This window comes from Crinia signifera, chromosome 11, assembly GCF_055691185.1.
Source record: "Crinia signifera chromosome 11, ASM5569118v1, whole genome shotgun sequence".
In the NCBI taxonomy this organism is placed as follows: domain Eukaryota; kingdom Metazoa; phylum Chordata; class Amphibia; order Anura; family Myobatrachidae; genus Crinia; species Crinia signifera.
In genome coordinates, this window is record NC_139227.1 from 28,976,779 (window position 1) to 28,995,598 (window position 18,820).

The 18,820-nt window shown below is 47.4% G+C and overlaps 1 protein-coding gene across 1 annotated transcript in view; it reads right to left on the reverse strand.

The window, feature by feature from the left end:
* Window positions 1-18,820, reverse strand: part of ACSF3 (acyl-CoA synthetase family member 3) — a 41,304-nt gene that overhangs the window by 13,063 nt on the left and 9,421 nt on the right. The window contains exons 4-7 of the mRNA XM_083165326.1: window positions 10,916-11,070; window positions 10,048-10,193; window positions 5,463-5,575; window positions 4,387-4,513 (exon numbers count right to left, since the gene is read on the reverse strand). Coding sequence (XP_083021452.1) covers window positions 4,387-4,513; window positions 5,463-5,575; window positions 10,048-10,193; window positions 10,916-11,070 — 541 coding nt within the window. The remainder of the gene's footprint in view (window positions 1-4,386; window positions 4,514-5,462; window positions 5,576-10,047; window positions 10,194-10,915; window positions 11,071-18,820) is intronic.

Here is an 18,820-nt window from a genome sequence, read left to right on the forward strand (position 1 = left end):
TTTCCCTTTCTAGCCATATAACCCATCAGACCTGCGATGCTTCACATTCCATTTACTTGTACTCCCAGTGACATACAAGGTAAATGCTGATGTCGTGGTGTCTGGAAACAATGTACCACTCCATGGCAAAGTGACACAACACGGCGCCCATGCCTTTATTACTCACATTGAATCTACAAATACACTTTAATGAAAAAGTGCAAATGAAAGGAGCAGAGCATGATGTAATATGTATATAATTAAGGATGAGATCCAATCCCTAGGACCTGTGGACTGCAGGCCTATGACAGGGAAGCAAGGGCTGTGCAGCCTCCTGCTAAGCTGGGAGCGTGTAACCATAGGATGTAAAGTTGATTTCTACAATGGTTTGCTGTAAGAATAGAATAGAATCAACTTTATTGGCCATGTGTGCTTGCGCACACTAGGAATTTTTTGTGGAATTACAGTGCAGCATCAAGCGGGGGATGAAGGGGGGGGGGGGAGACATTACATACATTCCATTGAGACATTATACACATTACATTGAGAGCATTTAGACATCACTTGCAGGGATCACATGCCCGCCGAGCGGCACAGCGCCTAGGCAGCCATCAGCGGCGCCACTGGTTATTGCAGCAGCCAGGTAGGTGACAATATAAGCAGGGACAGTACAGTTATCACACCGGGATCACATACCTGCCGAGCTGAGCAGCGCCTAGGCAGCCATCAGCGGCGCCACTGGTCATTGCAGCAGCCAGGTAGGTAATAATACAAGCAGAGACAGTACAGTTATCACACAGGGAACACACACCCGCCAAGCTGCACAGCGCCTAGGCAGCCATCCGCGGCGCCACTGGTCATTGCAGCAGCCAGGTAGGTAACAATATAAGCAGGGACAGTACAGTTATCACACAGGGAACACATACCCGCCGAGCTGCACAGCGCCTAGGCAGCCATCAGCGGCACCACTGGTCATTGCAGCAGCCAGGTAGGTGACAATATAAGCAGGGACAGTACAGTTATCACACCGGGATCACATACCCCCCGAGCTGAGCAGCGCCTAGGCAGCCATCAGCGGCGCCACTGGTCATTGCAGCAGCCGGGTAGGTAATAATACAAGCAGAGACAGTACAGTTATCACACAGGGAACACACACCCGCCAAGCTGCACAGCGCCTAGGCAGCCATCCACGGCGCCACTGGTCATTGCAGCAGCCAGGTAGGTAACAATATAAGCAGGGACAGTACAGTTATCACACAGGGAACACATACCCGCCGAGCTGCACAGCGCCTAGGCAGCCATCAGCGGCACCACTGGTCATTGCAGCAGCCGGGTAGGTAATAATACAAGCAGAGACAGTACACTTATCACACAGGGAACACACACCCACCAAGCTGCACAGCGCCTAGGCAGCCATCCGCGGCGCCACTGGTCATTGCAGCAGCCGGGCAGGTGACAGCATGAGCAAAGACAGCACAGATTAAATCAGGGACAGTACAGTTATCACACAGTAGACACGGGATACATATTGCTGGGTGCACAGTTCCTAGGCAGCCATTTGCGGCGCCATCTTAAAGGCCTCAACAGGCCATCCTCCTGTATGGAGAGCCAGCGTGGGCAGCGTGGACAGCACAGGCAGCGGCCGGGGGGGGGGGGGGAGAGTCAACGAGGCTTGGAGTCCATGAGGCCTGGGATAGATAGTGATAGATAGTGAGGCCTATGGCTAGGCCCTCTCTGGCCCAATCTCTTGAGCCATACCTTCTCCCGGGCACCACATTCATCCAGAGATCCGAGGGGCCAGTCGGGCTTCCCAGCCAGGGCCTGCCTGCCTGGAGTCTCCTCGGCAAGTGTCGGGATCATCTGCTGCAGGCCAGGGTTCTCCTCAGTAGGCCCGGATTCTACACTGGGGCCGGGGCTCCATCTCTGCTGCGGCGGCCGGGGGTCCCATTGGCACTAGAGACAGCAGCGGGTCCTCACTGCAGCATCATCTGGGCACCGTCCGTCTCCCCCTTCCTGCTTCAAAGTCTGTCCGTCTCCCCCTTCATGTTCTCCGCACCGGGCGAACACAGCGCCGGATGGACGCAGCGCCGCGACGCCGGGGGGGGGGGCACAGCGCTCCTTCACTCTCTGACTCCTCCGTTCCCCCGCCGCCACCAGCACCTTCTCCATGGGCCGGGGATGGGAGCTCCGTGGATGGAACACCGGAGCTCTCCTGCACGCGACCATCCCCGGCCCCACCGGAAGTCTCTATTTCTCCCCTGCAGCTCCTGAATAGACACTTGCCTATGCATATTTTTAGAGAATGGACAACTGTGACCTTTTAGGGCACAGAGGACATTAGTATTTTGCTCAGCCAATGTCCTTGAAGTGTATATAATCATATGGCGAACGGTTACTCGGAGAGGCCTCACCCTGGAACAGAAGCACAGACGATGAACTGAAGGAACAGACAGAATGAGCTAAGCACACAGGTGTTGGAATTACAGTCGAGGCCTCCCCTGGACGTGTTATCATTGACTGTTTTTCTTCACTGAAATAACCTCCCAAAGCTGAGTATAATAAATCCATATTGTGTTGATCAAACTGTTGTGTTTCTTTGCTGTCCTTATATTAATTCCTTGAAACCTAAAAGAACATATATTCCCACCGGGAACAGAGTGCATGGTCGCAGAGGCGCCAACAGGTTGGCCGGGCCTCTGTAAACTGTAGGGGGTGTGGCTACCAGGGTATGTGGCTATGCCCCATGAGAAATAAAAAAAACCTAGCTTGCACGGGCGGGCGCCAGTGGGGGTACAGGTGTGATTGCACACCTGCACAGGGAGAGAAAGGACAGGCTGCTGCTGCCTCTCTCTCCCCAGCTCAGCACTGAGCAGCGTGTACTGAGCTGGGGAGAAAGGCTGTGCTGCGGCGGCCGCCTGTTATATATCTCTCCACTGCCCGGCTCCCTGCAATGGGGCAGCAGAACCCAGGCCGAACCAAATTATTTTTACACTGGGCACCAGTCATCGCAGGCGCCACGTATCCCTAGACTTACTCTGCGGTGTGATGAACACAGGCATACCTTCTCTCCTTATGTCCAATATTTGAAAGAGAAATGCTTTTACTTGCAATACATGGCTGGGTAAAGGCATTGCCCCTTTAAATATTGAGCATAAGCATGACTCGTAAATAAAAGCCATGGAAGGAAATGTCACAGGTTTTTGAAAGTGCAGAGATTTCGGCAAGTTTAGCAACAAGGTTTAAAGCGGCAATATTTCTGAAGGAAAAAGCAGGTGGATTTTGCCTTCAGAAAAATAGCATCTTGTGATCTGGACTACGAAATGACCAAAACCTTAGCACTTCCCATAACCCGCTATCGGTGACATTGGATCCATAGACTAAGTAACGTACAAGAAGAGGAGACAGTTGCGGTCTATGGAAATATATAAGGGGTCACTTTTTTAGCCACTCCATCAAAGCCTTCATGAACATAATGAGAACGTGTAAATACACAGTGAACGGATCCTGTGGTAAATTCCCAATTGCTTTGCCCAGCAACGTCATTGCACTTCTAACCTTCGGCATGTTGACCTATTTCAGGTGTCGACCTAAGCCATGTCTACCTTTAGTGGTAGACCGAATGTATGTCGACCTTCTATGTGTCGATCCAATGGCCGTATACTGAATAAAAAATGTGACGTCTATGGTCCGGCCAGGAGGTGGAGTCAGCCACAGATGCGATATCTAAGAGTTCAATGAACTGATTCAAACTCACAGGGGAGGAGAGGTGCCCCCTTGGGAGCAGGAGCCTAGCGGGAGATGACTCCACTGCCTCCCAGAATTACGCCTCTGGCTGTGCGATCAGGTCTGAATTAAGTCCTTGGTCCTATGAAGTTGTACTACAGTATGTAAAGAACAAAGTATTTAATAAGAATATTTAATTCATTCAGACCTAGGATGTGTTGTTAGTGTTCCCTTTATTTTTTGAGCAAGATATATATATATATATATATATACACACACACAGTATATATATATATATATATATATATATATATATATACACACACACAGTATATATATATATATATATATATATATCTATCTCGATGTACATACAAACACACACACACACATACATACATATATTTATATGAGGTGTTGTGTTTATGTGTGTGTGTGTGGGGGGGCACCAATATTTAGCTTTCCTCCAGGCAACTGGGATGAACGTGCGCCACTGTTCCTGCCTATATCCAACATGCAAATATGTAGGTGCCATTAGTATCCACCTGTGAATCAGCCCCTATAGATACAAATATTATTTAGGTTACATAAGAAAAGACAATACTACACTCTTACAGGTCCTGAGGGTGTTATTAATCTGTTCTCCCTTATGACCGATCTTTTGGCTCCTTTAACATCTCTCACCTGTTCTGAACCAGCCATCTGGGGTGAAGGCATCTCTCGTTTCCTTTGGTTTGTTCCAGTACTCCTTGAACACAGCTGGGCCGCGTACCTGCAGCTCCCCTTCCCTGTCCTCCAAACCTGGGGAGACCTTGAAAGCCACACCTGGAATTAGCTGATGCCAGACGAGACCGCTGCCCCCCCCCCCCCCCCCACACACACACACACACGTACTCCCCCATACTCCCCCTTGTGCAGCTGGTGTTGACCTCGCACAATTCCTACAGTTTTGGTAACGCTCCCACGTCTTTAGGAAAACATCTGCTGCGCGCGGCATCTGCCAGTTGGGAGTCTTGGCACAGGCTGGCGCCAGTTGGCAGAATTAGAAGGGGGCGGTGGGGAGGTGGATTTGGAGAGGAAAGGCGAGAAAACAATAACACAAAACCTATATGCTTGTAATGGATGTCGCCGTTCCCGTGGTGGCGCAGTTAACTCCTTCCCTGCCAGGATTTATAAAAAAAAAAAAATGGCCTCTGTTCCAAATCCTCTTCCTGTCTGCATCTTAAAGTTTTTAAAACAATAAAGTACTCAATTGTTTTGATGTTTTTTTTTTTTTCTCTGTCTCTGCTCTTTACCCGTAAACATGAGATTTCGGCGAAGTTTTGTTTCCAAATTAATATTGATGCTGTGATATTTCTACGGGGAAAATAAAAATTCAACAAGTTGCGTTAGTGTCATTTCCTTTACAGCCATCTGCTGAAGGAATAAATAAAATCAGAAGCCGATCTCATTCCCTGCTGATTTTAACACGCCTTTCAGAGTTACGGGAAACGTCAAAAAAAAAAAAAAAGTGTTTTTTTTCTAAATCGAAGACTCGTCTCGCCTGGGAGACATTTTTACATTAACCTCGACTGAACCCTCTCTTTGCTTATATCTGGGTGTGTCTCTCCGCAAACTGCTATTTCATTCACCGATTCAAGGCTGGGAGCGGAATACTGCCGGTACGTGCAGCACTAGGACGGCCAGGGAGGACCTGGCTGCGGCGAGCTTCTGACAACGTCTGCTCCGGGTGTGTGGACCACAATACAAGTGTCACTGACCTTTGTACCAAAGACATCTCCTTGAGCAAGGATGGTATAGGAGTGGTCTTCATTTTGAGGAACCTCGGAGGCGATGCGGACCTGTACTCCTGGCAGGGGGTTGCCCACTGACCCTGGCAAAGAAATGAGATGCAGCAGCTAAACCAAATGTCATGAATCTTTGCAACCCACCACTGACCGCCACTCAGAACAAACATAAATATCTCCAACACTGCGGGGTATCTTTCTACAGGTTCTAAAAATGAAAAGTGGTGATATTGACCAGAGCAACCAATCAGATTCTCTCAATTGAAAATTATATTTTCAGACAGAATCTGATTGGTTGCTATGGGCAACATCAACTCCTTTCATTTTAAGAACCTCAGGGGCTCATTCAGACCTGCTCGTTGAGCAGCGACTTCGGCCTCCTGTCCGATGTAGAGGGACTACGCATGGGCATAGGTGAAATTTTCATACGCCGAGGCTCTTGCTGCCTGATTGACAGGCAGGGAGCAGTTCAAGGTGAGCACCAGACGTTTCATGGGCGTGCCCACAGAAATGGTGGGCGGGCCTATAGTAATGCTGGGCGGGCCCCTGCCTGCTCAGGCCGGGCAGATGTCACAGGACATCAGTGCCCGCCCCTAATTCGCTGAAAAGTAAGTCCTGGCTTACTATCGGCTGCGAACAGAGGAGAAATCATTCGATGGTGAGTAAACATCGAATGATTTTTTCTCTGTGCGGGCGCATACGAGCTGGTGTGTAAGCGTACACAGCTGCTCTGTAAGCACCAGGAAGAAGTGAGCTTCAGTCACAGTAACTCAGTGGTAACTTGACTTAAGGTGGCCATACACACGCAGATTTATCTGCAGATCTGTCTGGTTGGAACAAAAACATGGTTATGGATGAGAGCAAATGACAGTTGACCATTTGCTTGGAAACGCTGGAAAACTGACAAACTGTCACTCATCCATAACCATGTTTTTTGTTCCAACCAGCCAGATCTGAAGATAAATCTTACTAGTGTATGGGCACCTTAAGATGGGAGTTCTGTTGAAGATGGGATGTTGCTATGGGCAACCAATCAGCTTTTATCTCTTTAGGAGGTGCTAAATAAATAAGAAATAGTATTGGATTGGTTGCTACGGGCAACATCCCATGTTCAATTGAACTCCATTTAGTAAATTCTCATTCAATCTCAGTCATTGCCGTCTAACCGACAGTCACCTAACCAATAGAAATGCACCTTTGGTACTCTTTACCTAGCACGGCGACCATCGCGACCATCGCATGCACTAAAAAACGGGTGCGATGCGATGGCCGCGATTTCCCATAGGGACCAATGTTAAAAATCAGATTGGTCGCGATTTTAGTGTTAAAAGTCAGATTGGTCGCGATTTTTACATAGGAATCAATGTTAAATGGGCCACAGAGCCCTAATAGTCCCCCTGAAGTGTGAAATGGCCCCCACAATTTTTAACGCCACCCCACGATCAACGTGAACCCGAAGCGTGGCGAGCGCAGCGAGCCCGCGAGGGGCGGCGGTACGCGTCCTCCGACCTTTTCATACCCCCACTATCCACGTCGGCGTGGAGTTGAGAATAGAATAGTGTGGCGAGCGCAGCGAGCCACCGAGCCCGAAGCGTGGCGAGCGCAGCGAGCCCCGCGAGGGGACGCGGATACCTTCACAGGTAAACGCGTCCCCTCGCGGGCTTCACAGGTGTCCGCGTCGCCACGGACACCTGTGAAGCCCGTGAGGGAACGCGTATAACTGTGAAGGTATCCGCGTCCGCTCGCCACGCTTCGGGCTCGGTGGCTCGCTGCGCTCGCCACACTATTCTATTCTCAACTCCACGCCGACGTGGATAGTGGGGGTATGAAAAGGTCGGAGGACGCGTACCGCCGCCCCTCGCGGGCTTGCTGCGCTCGCCACGCTTCGGGTTCACGTTGATCGTGGGGTGGCGTTAAAAATTGTGGGGGCCATTTCACACTTCAGGGGGACTATTAGGGCTCTGTGGCCCATTTAACATTGTTTCCTATGTAAAAATCGCGGGCATTGAGCCAATTAACGCTAAAATCGCGACCAGACTTTTAACATTGATCCCTATGGGAAAATCGCGGGCATCGCGTCGCACCCGTTTTTGATTTACCCGCGATTTTTTACCCCCGACGCCCGCGATTGTAATCGCGGGCGCCGTGCTAGGTAAAGAGTACCGCACCTTTATACACAGGGCAATGGGCCATAGGGGTACGATGCAAGTACAACTTATGCACCAACGCACCGCCAGGGGGCAATTCTACAATAATACAAGTACAAATGTAAACACACCATAACGGCCACACAGATATCCAAACAGAATAAAGTGATTGGGTGTAAAATATAAAAAAAAAAAAAAAAAAGATATAAAGAAAACAAACAAATAAAACATACGGCAATCATCATTACACGGAGCGCACAAGGCACGGGAAATGAGCGAACCGCACAAACAAGCTTGATACCCAAAACATACATGCAGCCTGCACAGCCTCAATAAACAGAACAGACGCGCGCCCTTGATGCGCACACACATCTCCCCCCCCCCCCCCCACTCCGAGGCGGCTTGTGAGAGAGGAGCTGTGTAATTGAGGATGCTGCATGTGCTAAGCTCAGGGGGGTCCACATGCTGCTGTGTACTGAGGGGCCCTGGGAGGATTGATAAGACACACTGCGATCCGCCTGTCACAATGCGCCAGGTCCCCGCTGGAGCAGCCATTAGCCAACTGTGATCTAAACCTCCAATTAAAGCGCTGATTAGACCCGACGAGGCGTGAGCTGCCCATGAATAATTCATAGCTCTGTGCGTGAACAGAGAGCGAGAAGGGAAAGAAACTCAGGCAAATGCAGCAGAATTAACCCCTTACGCACCGCGGAGCTCAATTAACAACAATGAGCAACTGGGAGAGCGGTTATTCGATCTCTAGTCTCCTGTCGATGCCCAGATGAGCCCCGGACACCTTGTACATTCTAAGGTCAAGGTCAAAAGTCTAGGGCAAGGATATTCAGGCCAAACCCCGTATGAAGACGCATTTGGACACATTAGCGAAAAAGTTCTGAAACTTGGAATCACACGTCTGGCGCTCCTAGGAGCAGGACATATGTCTACAATAATGAGCCAATATGGGGGCACTTTCTTGATAATATTCCTCTTTTTAAAGAAGGAACCAACACATGCTCCAAAGGAATGCAGTTAGTTTAGCGACAGTCAGTACAGGCCTGTTTCAGGGATGGAGGCTAAAGCAGACGCAACTGAATCTTTCTCTGCGTCTTTATGCTAATACTGCAGATGATGGAATTCACCCACCAACTGCACCACTAACCAACCGTCGCAATATAGGATATTGCACCAGCATGTGCATTCTGGTTCACTTGCAAATTTTCTCTCTAATGGACAATACCATTTTTCCACTAAGGGGGGGGGGGGGGGGGGGGGCAGATGTACATGTGCAGAGAGAGTTAGAAATGGGTGGGTTTTCATGTGCAGAGAGAGTTAGATTTGGGCGGGGTTTTTACATCAAACCGATATCTATATCGCAGTGTAAAAATATATCAGTCAGTATTTTCCCTGTACAGAAACAAAATAACTCACCCAAATATAACTCTATCTGCACATGTTACATCTGCCCCACCTGCAGTGCAAATGGTTTTGCCCATTAGAGGGAGAATTTGCTTTTGCAAGTGAACCAGAATCAGGCCCAATGTCCGTAATGTAACAAACAGGATGCATGAGCAATGTGCAGGCTTGAAATGTCCCCCGCTTGTGTCCGATATTGACAATTGGCTATTGGATATTGATATTGGCAATACGCCAACAATGACAATGTCGGTGTCGGAATGCAGGTGCAATAATCTTGACACAGTCAACATGATAAAGTATGTTAACTGTAGCGGCATTGTAACTTGCTGTGTGTCGGCATTATGGAGCCTGTATTCTGGCAGTGGGTGAATCTGATTTACGCCCTTCACCCTGGCCTGATTCTCACCCCTTTCGCTCAAAGTTCTCAATGATAAATGTGGCAACGAACACTTCAGAGAGATCCTGACCTGGTAAAAGTGCGCAAATTCAGCCGGATGAAAATGAATATAGACAAGGCTATTTTTGTGCAGGCTCCAGCAGGAACTGAGGCCCTTATTCTAGTTCACTCTTTCTGACAAAATATTTCTTCGAAGGACAAAACCATGTGCACTGCAGGTGAGGCAGGTGTTACTTGTGCAGAGATAATTAGATTTGGGTGGGGTTTTACACCTGCCTCACCTGCAGTGCACATGGTTTTTTCCATCTAAGAAATATTTTGTCAGAAAGAGTGAACTAGAATAAGGGCCACAGTTCCTGCTGGAGCCTGCACAAAAATAGCCCTGAATATAGATCTATTTTTGCTAAATTCCCTTCTAAGGTAGTAGTAGTTTGTTGGTATCCCACCGACAACTAATGAGGACCTCCCCTGGCCAACCTCTGCATTAGCACCAGCAAAGGGAATTGGGTGGTGCCTGGTTATAAGTGAAGCCAACTCATGAATGAAAGGGTGCTCATCCAATCAGAATCTTCAAATGAAGTCAAGAAGGTTCCTGTACCTGGCACACGTGGGCCGCTGAGTGGGTTTGTCAGAGCCATGCCAATTTCTGACATGCCATATCTCTCCAGAAGAGTGTGCCCAGTGATCTCCCGCCAACGCTCCAATACCGGCACAGGAAGAGCCGACGAGCCAGACACCATTAACCTAAGGAAGAATGAAAAACACACTCGCAAACTACAGCACATTCATTGTATTTCATTAGCAATCGATAAGAGATTTGTCTCGATGTGCAGATGTCTCTTACTCCCAGAAGAAGCAGGCACATACCGATGACAAGTATCTCCATCGATGGTCAGCCATAGCTGTTATAATACAGATGGATGTGTGCGTATGTGCTGATTGCAAACCAATGATAACAGACAATTGATGGCTTCTGGTTTCAACATAGGGCAACACTACAAATAGGGGATTAAGAATGTAGCACACAGTAGTGCTCATTCAGTGCCGGAACTACTTCTCCAGGTAGGTGCACAGCCGCTGCAGCAGGGGTATTCATGCTGCTGTGGAACTACTCAACAGGGCACAAGCTTTGCCATTAGGGCTGTGGCAGTGTATGCTGGATGTTTAGTTCCACTGGAGGGCCGCATGCTGAACACCTCTGCATTACAGGGTCTGGATGGGATAGGAACCTGGGTATGTACCTATTGGGACCCCCACGTCTGTGCACGTGTGGCAGACAGCACATGTGCAGTGAAGCCCATTAGGCATTACTAGTTCATCCCTTAAATGTTACGATCAGGACCGGCTATGCTTTGTCCTGCCCCTACATTAGCGCAGTAAATATTGGTTCATTTAACAAAATGGTTCCCTCCACAGTGTGGGGACTATGGTAGACCTAGAATGCAGTGATTACACAGTAGCAATACCTGAGCTTACGCTGGCACATGGTCCTCACCAAGTCCTGAATGCCTGGCTCAGTAAAGTGACAATCGTAGTAATCGATAAGTTTACTGTAGATTGTGGGCACAGCCATAAAGAGGTTGATGGTGGAGGCCTCTGTGCTAAGGAAGTGCTCCCATACCTAGAGGATTAGAGACAGGTGTCAGGTACAGTAACAACCACAACTTGGTCCTGGGAAACGATATATCACCATTATAAAGTAACAGTTATTACACTCTAATTTACATTACATATCCGAATTTCTACATTTAAGCGACACCTGCCAGTCTGCTCTTTTCTAATGCAAGTCTACAGACTGAACACCATAGCGCCACCTAGAGGATCAGTATAAAATGACAACTGCAGATTCTCAAAGAAAGACACTGAACAGAATAGCTTTTCAGTGCATGTGATTCATCATTTGAAAACACCTTATCATATGGGTTACAACCAAATGTGTATTGGCCGCCCTTGATTTATTTTTGAATACTGGCGGGAGACACTCAGGGCCTTGTTTGTAGCCACACTAAGGGCCTGATTCAGAGTCGATCGCTGATGTGCGAATTTGCAGATCGAGTGATTATCGCGTGAGCCAAAATAGCACCAGAAATGGATTTACTCGCAATCCCCTGACTGACAGGGGGCCAACGCTTGGAGTTAGTAACCACACATGATCTGGCAGCGCCCTAGGCATTATAAGGGAGCATCTATGACATCAGCGTCAGCCTCAATAAGCTTGTGATGCATAATGTTCTAGCCGGTGCTGGTTCTAAAAATACCTTGGAAAAATGGTGAAGGGCTGCGCTGTATTTAAAGAACCAACAATGGGCTCAAGGACCAGTCCCTGTTCCATTTATACTGGTCCCAGCATCCAAAGCATTAATCACCCAACTACTCAGCCCCAGCCCTTGGGGACCCCTCCAAACCCACCCACCCTCCCTAATCCAGAGTTGGTTTATTGATACGTACATGTGTTCTGCACGCAGAGACCTCCCATGTGAACGGTGCTCCCAGAGGAAACGGTTTAAGCGGCAATGCATGGGGGCAATGCATGGGGGCAATGCATGGGGGCAATGTATGTACAACTCTGTATACCAGAGTTGTACTTACTCCAGAATAGGGATGGCCATCGTTGCCTTTGCCATCGATGGTTGCCATCGATGGCAAAAGTGCAACTGGCCATCAATAGTGTATACCTATTCAATGGATGACCATCAATGTTTTTGTATATCGATGGTCATCCATTTTCTGTGATTGAGTGGCCTGTGGGCCAATCAAAATGCAGGGGGTGGGGCTTCACGGGTTTCGGGGCGGAGCTATGCTCTGTGTCCCAGCACTTTAGGGAAAAAGCAAAAAGGAAACTATTTGTTTATGCTTTACATCGACGGTGGGAAACCATCTGGTTCTTCCCCATTGATGGCAAAACTATTCAACATCTGCCATAAACCATCAATGATTTCTAATCATCGATGGTCGATGGCCATCCCTACTCCAAAATGGATCTCCCATGAATACGCATGTTCAGAAAGTGAGAGCACCCAAGAACGGTGGAAGCAGAGCCGTGCGCATTATGATCCCTTTTACATTTATCACAGAACTGAGCCATAACAGGGCATTCTGGCTTAGTAATAGTTTGTTGAAGGCAAACATACGAGCTATGCAGAAGTACACATAAGCGAAACACACAGTTTAATCCTATTACAGGGAATGTACAATTACTGACTCGACTCATGATCATCTAGAGCTGCGTACACTCAACGCTGCCAATGAGCAATTATACGCATTTATCTGTACGCTTTTCCTTTCAACAATATCCACCCGATTCGCTTCTGGCTCTGCCGCTGCCACATGGTGTTCAAATACAATGATAACAAACACTCTTTAATAACCTGAATCTAAACCAACTTCAGAGGGAACAAGCGTAAGGATCAGGGCCGGGATTTAAACTTTAATAGCCTTGAAAATCCAATCATCCACAGTTCAGGAGCTTCAGCACCCTCCCTCTGCGGGTGACAGTGATGAATGATAAAAGGGGCTAGAACTATCATTAACTTTAACAATTACAAATACCTAAAGGGACAGAAGAACACAACACATTGTGCTATTACATGACATATACAGTAATAGATTACAGTCATGTAGTGCTAAGAAATGGAGTGAGGAAATATTTAGCTCCCAAGTATTATGAAAAAAAAAAAGCAGAACAATTGTTATTCTGTAATATGGATGGCTGGGAGACAATGTCAAAGGCCCCCATCCACTACGCAGACATATCTGAAGCTACAAATCTCTTCAGATTTCCCTTGAACTCTCCCAGGAATCTGATCTGATCCTAGGACCCATGTGCGGGAGGAGGTGTCGGGTGCCATCTCACTGGGAGCAGCAAGAAGGCAGGACTCGGGGCAGATGGGAGTGTCCCGAGTCTGTGTACTTCAGATGATGCGATGCCCCTGACGGCTGCAGATCAGATAGATCCTTGGTGTGGTCCATCTGGTCTAAACCTTTTGGCTGTTGACCTATTGATGTCCATCCTGATGCCAAAAAAGAGGTGGCTGATACTGGGTGGAATGTAAATCAGCTGTAGTTGCGGCTCTGGGAGACTTGCCTGCCTTTCCAGTGGGGCCAGGAGCGCCACCTGATTTTCTAGAGCCTCCTGGCCGACCCAGCAGAAAAGACAAGTATGACGAATATTCTTTATAGAATTTACCATGCCTTTTTTGTTATCCTGGGAGTTTAATTTTTTTTTTCATTTTGCCTCACATTGTATATCTTATTTATAGGATAAAACATTTTCCATGAGAGACCGAATTATTTTCTTGTCCGTTTTGTTCTCCAGTGTCCAAAGATATAAATGATAATGGATCACATTGTAAATGGAGTTCTGCTACCCATTTCAGAGAACCGACTCTGTACATCTTGCTGCTTGCTTGAGTAAAAAATTATTCTTAATAAATACAGTGTAAGAAAACAAAATCATTTGCCAATGGTAGAACCAGGATAGTCGTTTATTTAAAAGAAGGCTCAAATAAAATACAGTTTCCAAGGTGGCAGATTCCTACCACAGCCATTACATTTACTGCAGGGGTGGCCAAACCTGTCCCTAAATCTACCAACAGTTCATGTATATCAGGCAACCTGTGGATCTATAGTAGGAATGAATTGGTGCCAGACGGGTTCCCGACAGTCAGGATCCCAACAGTCATCTACTCGACGTCAAAACGCTGACAGCCGGGTGCCCAACGGCCACCCGCTATTTTCCCTCGTGGGGGTCCAAAACCCCCATAGAGGGAGAATAGGGAGCTACACTACGCTCGCCACCGTGCCCGCAGCGTGGCGAGCACAGCGAGCCCGCAAGGGGCTTTTTTTGCGCTCGCCATGCTGTCTGACTCCGGCCAGTCGGGATCCCGATGTCGGGATAATGACTGTCGGGATTCCGACTGTCGGAGTCCCATACCACACCCGAATGAATGTAGCAGGTTTGGCAATGTGACAGTTAGTAATGACTACAGCTGTGCACCAGCTAGCTGGAAAACATGGACTGTTAGTAGATCTCGAGGACCGTTTTGGTTAGCCCTGATTTACAGCATTCACAAACCTTGTCAAATAGATACCTGGCAAATAAATGATTAATCCCTAAAGTGCAGGCAGATTATTCTGGAGACAGATCTGGCAAAGTGGGAAGACCTACAGTATAGCGGTCACATGACTCGTTTCACCTGGATGGTATTTGCATATAGGCAACTTAGTACTGGTTCTATTATATTTGTTGAACTTAAAAAGAAAACATGGCCAGCTTCCCACTGCGCTGGTGTATGTGATTCCTAACATAGCCTGACAGGCCTGGCCATTTCTGCAGTGTGCCACGAGCAGAAGCCTTCGCAGGGGAAAGGAGCATGCACTGATTAAAGGTGAATATCTCACAGCCTGAGCACACAGATGCCCTCAGTGCTCTTGTACAGAACTCCAGGCTTCACATTCCCAGGAGCCCTTTATAGTCTCCTCTCTCTCCCCTCCAGCCTCCTCCTTGTTCCTCACACCGCTGCCCCAGAACAATTCTGTGCAAGCAATAACTTGCCTTATTGCAGCTGAGAGAGACATCAAAACCGCGGAGCAGCCTTTTCTTTCAACGCAGCTGGACCAGAAGGCAAAAGTCGGAAAATCTGCGAGCTGTGTCTTGGGCAGCTCGGCCAAATCTGCCCGTAACGGCCACCTCTCGGGTCAAGTGCTGTCTAAAACATTTAATTGGCAGCACAATTCCGATGCATATTGCATTACGAAGAATCTAGGCTTGTGTCTGCATATATCTCCCTTTAGGAAATAAAAAACCTCAGGTTCCTGACATGAAATGGTTGGATCGGTGCAGAGGATTGGAAGAGTCCAGGTGTTCATTTATTCTCTGTCTGAGGAGCACTGAATTATTTAAATTGTTTAATATAATGATTAAAGCCGCTTGAATAATATATTATAAAAGTATACTACAAGCTTTGTCTGAGATTCGGAGCCTGTAGCGTCCAATCCCTTTAGTTCTTATCGGCCATTAGTCTCCCTCTGATATGTGTTTGGGTTCCATTTAAATTGGACATTTAGGGGCTCTATATATTAAATAGTACAGAGATGGATATATTCATCTAGTTAATTATTGGGGGTCGCATAGCCCCCAATAATAAAATATCTAACCCACTGATAGCACTGGAGCAATTCAACATTGCTCCAGCGCTGAGACAGCGGACCCTGCAAATCCTTTCACCTCTAATTTACTTATTACTGTTCAGCACTGAGCATGCGTGACCTTGGGTTCATGCAGTAGTGACCTCTGACAGAAAGAGGTGAGTGGTGGCAGAGAGATCGAAATGAGTCCCTCTTCACAACCAAGACTTCTTCCTATAGAGATCAAACACCAGCTAAAGATAATGAAGGTTTCCGCAGTCATGTATGTTTGGAGATCGGATAGAGGATCAGATCTATAATGAAAAGTGATATCTCCTGTGTTAAGGTGCCCACACACTAGAAAGATCTGCGATCGTAAGATGTGCGCATAAATTAGCCTTCAAATCTTTTGCCTGTCCTGGACAAAAGATATCAGGCAAGCGCACATCTTCACCAAAGATTTTTCTCAAGATCCGTGTGCGTTCCTATGGATCTTTTGTTAAATCTTCTGATCTTTCATGCAGCACGTAAGATCAGAAGATTTAAGGCCCCCATACACTACACGATTTGGGCCCGATTTCACCCGATTCCGGAGGATCGGGCTGAGAAATCGGGTAAAATTGGCCAAATGGCGTAGGGTATGACATCCAATCTGATCTGATGCGCGGTCCCGTGCGCATCGGATCAGATCTGGATGTCGGACGGTCTGCACATAAGATAAATCTTATATGCAGCCGGCATTGAGCTGGTCTGGGGGAGTGGGGGACCGGAGAGCAGGGTCCGGTCCGTGGGTGATGCAGAGGGGGTAGTCAGCTAGCGGCAGGAGAGGAGGTGCGGAGCGGGGTCCGGTCCAGCTGCAGGAGGGGTAGTGGGCTAGCGTGTGGACTGGAGAGGTAGTGGCAGGCGGGGAGCGTACGGCGCATAACAGAGTCCGGGTAGCGGCGAGCGGGAGAATAGGAAACATCCTATTCAAAAGACTGGGCGGGCAGGGCGGTCGCTGATTGGCTGAGCTCTCGGCCAATCAGCGGCCGCCCAGTCTTTTGAATAGGATGTTTCCTATTCTCCCGCTCGCCGGACTCTGTTATGCGTCGTGCGCTCCCCGCCTGCCGCTACCTCTCCAGTCCATCCGCTAGCCCACTACCCCTCCTGCAACTGGACCGGACCCCGCTCCCCACCACCTTATCACATGAAAAAAATGGCACATAAAGTGCCAAATCATATCAGGAGCTGCCGGGGGAGCTCAGTCGGGGCTGACATTAGGCCGACTTGTCCTTAGGACAAGTCGGCGTAGTGAATGGGGGCCTTTAGCAAAAGATCCACGGGAGCGCGCATCGGCTCGAGATCGGACGATATATCGGCCGATTTATCGGAAATCGGCCAATAAATCGTTCTAGTGTGTGGGCACCTTATCCTTATAATGAATGGCCCTAAAACATATGTATATATATATTTTTTTTTACAAAAGTGGTTAACAAAAATGTTATGATGCATAAACCATTTTATTTATTTACAGTTTCTTATACAGCGCATCAAATTCCATTACATTTTATAATTGAAGACTTATATTTTAAATATCCACGCTATGGGCCTTAATCAGATCTAAGCTCAGTACAAATTTGTTTGGAAAATGGGCAAAACCATGTGCACTGCAGGTGGGGCAGATGTAACATGTATAGAGAGAGTTAGATTTGTGTGAGTTATTTTGTTTCTGCGCAGGGTAAATACTGGCTGAATTATTTTTACACTGCATTTTAGATTTCAGTTTCAGCACACTCCACACAACTTTATAACTTTCTTTGCACAGGTTACATCTGCCCCATCTGCAGTGCACATGGTTTTGCCCATTTTCCAAACAAATTTGTACTGAGCTCAGATCTGAATAAGGGCCTATGTACTAAGTACCAGTTTGATTTTGAAGTGTAAATGATTGCCGCTTTAAAAAAAATGGAGATTTTTTTTTCCAAATCTCTCATCCTTTAAAATTTCACCCACTGCATGGCTTTCCCATTACCCCCACTCCCCCCAACTTTCAGTGCTTAGAGGTATACATCCTAGCTGTCTTAAAACTCTGCTACTAGTTCAGGGATGTCCGCAAATCACCCAGGCGCTGTGACTTTGTATGCATCAGCTGCGGGATAATATGTAAATGCTGCCGGAGTTGTCTTGTGTATAAAGATGCCTCATGTTAGCTCTCTGAACCGCCGCTGTTCTATTGGATCCCCCAGATAATTGTGTAATGTATAATCAGAATTAGGGAAGAAATGTATGCTTCCATATTACATGGAAATTGGTTTCAACTCCAGATCAGCCTTCTGTAATTAGAAATTAATGTTAGAAAATTGCTTTGGCGCTTTCCGAAATGCATAGAATCCTGGAAAAGGGACATTGGGGGTTATTTTGGTTCACTCTCTGACTCTCTGTCTTAGAAGGACAAAACCATGTGCACTGCAGGTGGGGCAGATGTAACATGTATAGAGAGAGTTAGATTTGGGTGGGGTTTTACTTCAAAGTGATATCTATAATGCAGTGTAAAAATAAAGCAGCCAGTATTTACCCTGCACAGAAACAAAATAACTCACCAAATCTAACTCTCTCAGCACATGTTACATCTGCCCCCCTGCAGTGCACATGGTTTTGTCCATCTAAGAAGGATTTTGTCAGAATGAGTGAACCAAAATAACCCCCATTGTGTGGGTAGATCCTTATGTTTTCACACGCTTTCAGTACTTATGAACACATAGAGAATTCAAAATGATTTCTAGGAGGTCCTAAATCCTAAGTAAGCCATAGTGTTCTGTGGTTGGCTGGGTTCAAGCTGCATTTTCTTCTTGTTTTAATCAGCCACAGAGCCTGAGCAATCCATGAGCACCCCCAGTTTAAAGAATGGTTTGGTAAGCCTAAAGCTGTGTACACACTGGCCAATATATATTGGCTGTTCAATCTAATTGGCGATACATCGCTGGTCCGTCAGCCAGTGGGTACCAGGTCCGTCAGCCAGTGGGTACCAGCGATATGTCTGAACGGCGTTGTTCAAACATATTGCATCAGCCGAGGGACGATATATCTACAAACATTGTATATCGGCGCTTCCTGCTGTGTGTATAGGTGGTCAGCAGACAACCCGTAAACCCGCACCAGAGATGGTGGTGACTGACCGCTCAAATGGGGGGGGGCGCATGCAGATACGCTCGCCTCATTGTGCCGTCAGTCCTGACAGATCAGGCAGCACGTATGGAGATGGTTAT